Source organism: Staurois parvus, unplaced genomic scaffold, assembly GCF_062004578.1.
Source record: "Staurois parvus isolate SC_StPar_1 unplaced genomic scaffold, SC_StPar_1.0 ptg001238l, whole genome shotgun sequence".
NCBI classification, from domain to species: domain Eukaryota; kingdom Metazoa; phylum Chordata; class Amphibia; order Anura; family Ranidae; genus Staurois; species Staurois parvus.
Genome location: NW_028319034.1, coordinates 27,351 through 35,976, shown reverse-complemented (window position 1 = coordinate 35,976; position 8,626 = coordinate 27,351). Strand labels below are relative to the sequence as shown.

At 45.9% G+C, this 8,626-nt stretch overlaps 1 protein-coding gene across 1 annotated transcript in view; it reads right to left on the bottom strand.

Moving 5' to 3' along the window:
- Positions 1-2,415: 2,415 nt before the first annotated feature.
- Positions 2,416-8,626, bottom strand: part of LOC149437957 (C-type lectin domain family 10 member A-like) — a 33,418-nt gene continuing 27,207 nt past the window's right edge. The window contains exons 7-10 of the mRNA XM_089660399.1: positions 6,998-7,072; positions 3,518-3,669; positions 3,214-3,320; positions 2,416-2,994 (exon numbers count right to left, since the gene is read on the bottom strand). Coding sequence (XP_089516525.1) covers positions 2,847-2,994; positions 3,214-3,320; positions 3,518-3,669; positions 6,998-7,072 — 482 coding nt within the window. The 3' untranslated portion in view covers positions 2,416-2,846. The remainder of the gene's footprint in view (positions 2,995-3,213; positions 3,321-3,517; positions 3,670-6,997; positions 7,073-8,626) is intronic.

Genomic DNA, 8,626 nt, shown 5'->3' with positions numbered 1-8,626 from the left:
GTATAATACATAAGGGGGGATATGATCTCCATGTATAATACATAAGGGGGATATGATCTCCATGTATAATACATAAGGGGGGATATGATCTCCATGTATAATACATAAGGGGGGATATGATCTCCATGTATAATACATAAGGGGGATATGATCTCCATGTATAATACATAAGGGGGATATGATCTCCATGTATAATACATAAGGGGGGATATGATCTCCATGTATAATACATAAGGGGGGATATGATCTCCATGTATAATACATAAGGGGGGGGGTCAGCTGTTGGTGTAGTATTATATATTTTTTTCTTTATGGTTGAACTGGATGGACTTTTGTCTTTTTTCAGCCAGACTATGTAAGAATATGAGCTCATCAAGAACACGGGATGGAGAAAGAGAAAGAATCAGTGAAGAGACAGGAGGCTGGCTGAGTATTTATCAAAATGTATTCCGAGAATTTGGAGAGCGGGAAACTGAATTATAGATCAATGAGGTCCGATCAGTAAACCTTAATTCCAGTGGAGGTCCAAATCGCATGTTTGTGTGATGACTCAGATCCGTCCCATCACAGCCCCCCTCCTTACAGCAGTTCCCTCAGACCCCCTGCATCTCACATTCCCCGTCACATCTGTTTCCCCTTCACTGTAGGGCTCTGTACCCCCTTCACAATGGAATCCTCTGCCCCCTTCACATCTTAAACCCATATTTATTTATTTCAGGAATTTATATAGCGCCATCAATTTACGCAGCGCTTTACATACTTTATATATATAGAGAGAGAGGGAGAACATGCACATCAGTCCCTAACCCACAAGGGGCGTACAATCTGAGGTCCCTAACATCCATACATTCACATACTAGGGACGATTTTTGACAGGAACCAGTTAACCTCCCAGCATGTCTGCAGCCTACAGCTCTGCCCCCCTTCACCTTCACATCTCAACACAGGCTGCTCTGCTCCCCTTCACATCTCAGGCCCCTGCACCTCTTCATGTCACAGCCCCCTGGAGCTTTTAACCCCTTTACAAAAAAAACCCTGTACCTCTGGCCTCCTTCACATCACAGCCCCCTGCAGCTCTTGTCTCCTTTCACATCACAGCCCCCCTAAGCTTTGTTCCCCTTCCCATCACAGCCCCCCTAAGCTTTGTTCCCCTTCACATCACAGCTCCCTGCAGCTCTGGCCCCCCTTCACATCACAGCCCACTGCAGCTCTGGCCCCCCTTCACATCACAGCTCCCTGCAGCTCTGGCCCCCTTTCACATCACAGCCCCCTGCAGCTCTGGTCCCCCCTTCACATCACAGCCCCCTGCAGCTCTTGTCCCCCTTCCCATCACAGCCCCCCTAATCTTTGTTCCCCTTCACATCACAGCCCCCTGCAGCTCTGGCCCCCCTTCACATCACAGCCCCCTGCAGCTATAGCTCCCCTTCACATCACAGCCCCCTGCAGCTCTGGGACCCCTTCACATCACAGCCCCTGCAGCTCTGGCCCCCCTTCACATCACAGCCCCTGCAGCTATAGCCCCCCTTCATATCACAGCCCCCTGCAGCTATAGCCCCCCTTCACATCACACCCCCCTGCAGCTATAGCCCCCCTTCATATCACATCCCCCTGCAGCTATAGCCCCCCTTCACATCACAGCCCCCTGGAAGTCCACCTCTTGCTATAAAAGGAGGGTACAGGTCAACCACGGCGTCAGTCAATTGGAAGCTGCTGTAGGAGAAGAATAGACAACATGACAGACGGACCTCCTCACTGCTTTCTTTCTCCTTTTCCCCTTGTCCCAACTTTTTCCTCCACCTTCTCTCAATTCTCTCCTCCCAGCAATCTTCTCTTTCTTCCAACTATCTCCTCCCCCTCCTCCGGGGTCTCTACTTCCCAACTCCCATCCTCCCCTATTCTCCCCCTCCTTCCAGATATCCCCTCCCCCTCCTCCTAGCTTTCTTCTCCCCCTTCTCACAGCAATCTCATCCCCCTCCTCTTAGCCCTCTCATCTGCCTTCCCCTCCTGCTAGTCTTTCTACTCCCTCTTCTCACCTCTTTCCTCACCCTTCTCCCAGTTCTCCCCTCCCCCTCCTTCCAGCTTTCTTCTCCCCCCCCCCTCCTCCCAGCTCTCTTCTCCCTTTCTTGCCAGCTCTCTCCTCCTTCTACCCCCTCCTTCCAGATCTTTCCTCACCTGTTCCCAGTGCTATCCTCACCTCCTCCTCCCTGATCTTTCCTCCCCCTCCTCCCATCTCTCTCCACTCCCTCCTCTCGCCTCTTTCCTCCCCCTCCTACCATCTTGCTTCTCCTCCCAAGTCACCCTTTCCTAGCTCCAGAATCTGGCTTTGATAGGTATTCACCGGAACATTAACATAATCCCAGAATGTGTAGCTCTTCATGGACTTTACCATAAAAATAACTATTTGTACACAGAAAGTCACTGTCTGCATGAATTTATTAACATTGATTGTCCACTCATAAAGTGCTATGTAAACTGTTGCTTTATATAAACTCCATATAATAATAATAATAATATTAGCTCCGCTGAGACATCTGAAAACTAATAATAGAGGAAAGGGAAGCTAGGAAAAATCCCCGCCCCCGAGGAGTTCAGCTCAAAATATTCTCTGATATCTTGAAGGTGCGACTGATGAGCTGTTGCTGAACATCATACATGAAAAGAACCCCTCTCCTCATTACTGTATTGTGATTGGACACCTGGAGATACTGTTGCTCTTCAGGAACAACAAGTCCCAGCGTGTCCTGCAGGATCATTTGAGTATTACATTAGTAAATTTGTTATTGAATTGTAGCAGAGGAGAAGAAGTGATTAGCAGTGAAGATGTCACGCGGTTTCCTGTTTGCAGGTCAAGATGCTTTCTTCTCACAGATGTAGGGAAAGCTCCTGGAACAATGATCATCATTCCAACCATTTGAGTTTTTCATCTGTGCACAATCTTCTCCTCCTCCAAGACCATGGCCGAACCATTCATCAGGCTGATCAGAGAGCCAGAACCTGCAGAAGGAATCAAGGGAAATAATGACCGGTTCAGCTTGTCACTCATTAGAACCAATGGCAGCAGAAAAGAAGTCCTAAAGGGCTTATTAACCTAAAGAGAACCACCAAGAACAATCCCAGAAAGGTAGACAAGACACAACTGACAAACCACAAGACCATTGCGTTTATAGAGCAAAGTCTGAGGGAATTTAATAACTGGTGGGGGGTGGATCTTACTTTGGACCAGTGTTATAAGAAGTCCCGTCCACCCATTTCCAGGATCCATCCACATCTGTGAGACCAATCCACGAGGTCCGAGATTGTGTAAGATCAGCTATAAAAGCCTTTGGAAAGACAAAATACACACAATGACACAGCGTTTGTGCCTGCTTACACAGTATAGCTATAACACACACATATACACACAGAGAGCATCGAAATCCAATCCTTCCTGGAGATACCGTACCACCCATGGAACACCCAAGGGTCAGTTTTAGGAAGGAAATATTGGCAGGTTATTTGGGGCTACCAAAATTCTTACATTTTCTTCCTCGCCATTAATGACCACCAAATTAGCATTCTTCTTCTCGCATTCTTTTTTTGCATTCTCCCATGACCTCCCGCTTTGGAAAAAATAGTAGCAGTTGAGGCCATAGTGTTTCCAGCCTACTTCGCACAATGGATCAGTAGAGCCTGAGGGAAGGAACAGACAAGTGTGTCATTATACAGCAATGACAATGAAAGCCACATAAACCTCGACCTAGAATGAATTATTCACAACGACTCTGGAAGCAGAGAATGCATACAGAGCCTTGTGTACCATTGGGAGACAGTTTTACTTATACCAAATGTTCCCAGCACCTCGTCCACCCAACCATCCCAACAACCCATCAACACTCTATCCATCCAATACTTCCAACAGTTTCTCAGCAGCTCATCCACCCAACCATCCCAACAACCCATCAACACTCTATCCATCCAATACTTCCAACAGTTTCTCAGCAGCTCATCCACCCAACCATCCCAACAACCCATCAACACTCTATCCATCCAATACTTCCAACAGTTTCTCAGCAGCTCGTCCACCCAACCATCCCAACAACCCATCAACACTCTATCCATCCAATACTTCCAACAGTTTCTCAGCAGCTCGTCCACCCAATACTTCCAACAACCCATCAGCATTCCATCCACTCAACACAACTCACCCATGAGTATCCCATCTGTCCACCATTCCTAAAAAGCAATCAGCAACTTGTCCATCCAACACTCCCAGCAGCCCATCGGCACCCCATCCACCCAGCACTCCAAACAACCCACCAGTATCTCATCCATCCAAAACAGCAAAACATCAAACAACCCATCAGCACCCCATCCATCCAACAATCCCAAAACTCTTCAGAACCCCAGCCCTTGAACACTCTGAACAACCCATTAGCATCCCATCCATCCAACACTTTCAACAATTCATCAGCACCCCATCCACCCAACACTTCCAAAAATCCATCAGCACCCTATCTATTCAACACATTAACCACTTCAAGTCTGGACACTTTCCCCCCCTTCCCCCCAGGCCAATTTTCAGCTGTCAGCACTATCACACTTTGAATGACAACTGTGCAGTCATGCAACAATGTACCCATATGAATGTGTTTGCATTTTTTTGAGACAGATAAAACTTTATTTTTGTGGTATTTATTCACCACTGGGATTTTTATTTTTTTTTGCTATTTAAATGAAAAAGTAAAAACATTTTGAAAAAGTGTTTTTCTTATAAATTTTTGCAAATAAATAATCTTTCTTCATAAATCTTGGCCAAAATGTATTCGGTTATCTTTTTAGTAAAAAACAAAATAAACCAAATTAGTTTATAATCAAAAATTGTCATTGTTCTAAATCTTTTTTACATTTTTATTTTATTTCTTTATATTATTATTTATGTTTTTGTTTTTTTTTGCATACTGTCACCCTAGCATGGTGACACTGTACTACTTGTGGGGGGTGATGAAAATAGTTTTTTTTTTTTTACACTCCCATAAAGGCTGTAAAAGCAATCATTTCTCTTTCTCTCTGCCTGCATTTTTGCAGCCATTGAGAAATACTGTGTGAACTGTGATTGGTCACAGCTTGTCACATGGTACAAGGCCGTTGTGAATAGCCCTGTGACCTCTGTGATCATTCATAGATTTCACACGCAGTAAGCAATGATGTCAGAAGTGACATATTGGCCAATCAATGATCACATGATCGGGACCTCACACAGAGGTCCCGTACAATGATCGGTGCTCCCAGGGAGCGCGCACAGCCTGAAAATGCGGACGCTGTTTATGAACAGCAACCTGCTCCTGCACTGCTCCTGTCTAGCCGTTTATGTACATGGGCCAGACAGGAAGTGGTTAAACAACCCATCCACATTAATTCCACCAAACATTCCGAAAAATCCTTTTAGTAACCTTTCACCCAACATTCCCATCATACCATCAACTCCCTATCCAGTCAACCATCCTAAGAACTCATCAACACTCCATCTGTCCAATACTTCCAACAACTTCTCAGTACCTCCTCTATACAATACTCCCAACAACCCATCAGCATTCCATCCACCCACCACTTCAAACAACTCATCAGCACCCCATTGATTCACCAATCCTAAAAAACCAACAAGCACCTTAGCCATCCAACACTCCTGGCAATCCAACAGCACCCCATCCACCCAGCACTCCAAACACCCCACTAGTATCCCATCTACCCAAAACTGCAAACAACCCATCGGCACCCCATCCATCCAACAATCCCCAAAACCCTTCAGATCCATGCATCGGCATTCCATCCACCCAGCAATTCCAGCAACCCATCAGCACCCGATCTATTCAACACTTAAAAAAAAAACCACATCCACATCCCCTCCACCTAACATTCCCATCATACCGTCATCACTCTAGTCACTCAACACTCTCAACAACACATCAACACCCCATCCACCCAACACCCCAACACTTCCAACAATGCACTAGCACCCCATCTATGCAACACATCAAACACCCCATCCACATTCCTTCCACCAAACATTCCCAAAAACCCTTTAGGACCCTTCCACCCACTATTCCTATCTTACCAACACCCTCAACAACCCATCAACACCCCATCCACTTAACACCCCAGCACTTCCAACAAACTATCAGCACCCTATCCATTCAACACATCAAACACCCCATCCACATTCCTTCCACCAAATATTCCCAAAAGCCCTTTACCACCCTTCCACCTAACATTCTCATCATACCATGGACTCCCTATTTACCCAACAGTCTCAACAACCCATCAATACCCCATCCACCCAACACCCTAACACTTCCAATAAACCGCAAGCACCCTATCAATTCAAAACATCAAACAACCTATCCATACTCTTTCCATCATTCCCAAAAGCCCTTTAGTACCCTTCCACCTAACATTCCCATCAACTCCCTATTTACCCAACACCCTCAGCAACTCATCAGCACCCCATCCACCCAACACCCTAACACTTCCAACAAACCATCAGCTCTCCTTCTATTCAACTCTTCCTATGACCCATCCATGCTCCTTCCATCAAACATTACCAAAAGCCCTTTAGGACCCTTCCACCCAACATTGCTCTCATACCATCAACACCCTATTCACCCAACAACCAATCAGCACTCTATACTGTATATCCAACACTTGCAGCAATTAACCTGACAAACTATCACAGAAAGGAAATAATAAACCAGTCCAAAGGGAAATACTGTATGTCAGTAAATAGAGGAATTAAATAAACTCTCAGAAAATCACCCATTACTTCATAGAGTCACTACAGACTGGCCCTGGGGCTGGAAATATTACCAAACTCCAAAGACACATCGAACGCCAGACTATGTGCTCACACTGGGGGCCACAGAGGATAAAGCTAATTATAGAACTGCCAATCAGAGCTCAGGGTGTCTGGTAAAGGACAGTTTGGTGAGTAAATGTTCTGATTCCCAGAACTAAATAAACTTACTGTTCCCTTTACGGATCTCCTCTATTAGTTTTGCCACGGCTCCCAGAATCCTCTGGATGTCACTGGCAAGAGAACCTGCAATACAAAGAATGTAATCTGCCTCTGCTGTGTACACGTCCCTCAGACCTCTCTATAGTATGGAACACATACTGTACACAGAGACTTCACTTTCTGCAGAAAAACATTTACCTGGACGTTTTGGGTGCAGGAGTTTCACCACCACAAAAATGTGCATCCAAAAAAACTCATTTTGTCATAACCGAAAAGTTCCAACCTTACCCTTAACCTCTGGATTCCAATGTTAACCCAACAACAAGCTTTAATCTGAATATATTCCATTATTTTACTGCAGCAAAAATATTATTTATTGAACCATCTCACTAACAAACCCAAAAATTTGCACCAAAACAATTGATCACCCAGTTAATAATACAGAACATCTAAGACGATGTTAAACATTGCTGGTTCCCTTTAGTTTGGAGGTGGGACTGTACAGAGGATTCCAGATTGCGTTTTCATAGATGATATAGACCATCATTTCACTGGACAACTGGCCAAGCCATTCCCTACAGAAGAAGATGGACACCGATAAAGACCCAAACCTTGTACTGCAATTCTCTCTTCTGCCCAAATCTCCACCAATCACTGGCCCTGACCATAAAGAGTCTTACAACCTGGAAAATAAAGTATGGATGAGCTGAATTTTAGTTTTTCACATCATTGTACACTATAATGCCAAAAGTGTTGGGCCGCCGGCCTTTACAGGCACATGACCTTTAATGGCCCCCCAGTCTTAGTCCGTAGGGTTCAATATTGAGTTGGCTCCGCCCTTTCCACGCACATGACCTTTAATGGCCTCCCAGTCTTAGTCCGTAGGGTTCAATATTGAGTTGGCCCCGCCCTTTCCACGCACATGACCTTTAATGGCCCCCCAGTCTTAGTCCGTAGGGTTCAATATTGAGTTGGCCCCGCCCTTTCCACGCACATGACCTTTAATGGCCTCCCAGTCTTAGTCCGTAGGGTTCAATATTGAGTTGGCCCCGCCCTTTCCACGCACATGACCTTTAATGGCCTCCCAGTCTTAGTCCATAGGGTTCAATATTGAGTTGGCCCCGCCCTTTCCACGCACATGACCTTTAATGGCCTCCCAGTCTTAGTCCGTAGGGTTCAATATTGAGTTGGCCCCGCCCTTTCCACGCACATGACCTTTAATGGCCTCCCAGTCTTAGTCCGTAGGGTTCAATATTGAGTTGGCCCCGCCCTTTCCACGCACATGACCTTTAATGGCCTCCCAGTCTTAGTCCATAGGGTTCAATATTGAGTTGGCCCCGCCCTTTCCACGCACATGACCTTTAATGGCCTCCCAGTCTTAGTCCATAGGGTTCAATATTGAGTTGGCCCCGCCCTTTCCACACACATGACCTTTAATGCCCCCCCAGTCTTAGTCCGTAGGGTTCAATATTGAGTTGGCTCCGCCCTTTCCACCCACATGACCTTTAATGGCCTCCCAGTCTTAGTCCGTAGGGTTCAATATTGAATTGGCCCCGCCCTTTCCACACACATGACCTTTAATGGCCTCCCAGTCTTAGTCCGTAGGGTTCAATATTGAGTTGGCCCCTCCCCTTTCCC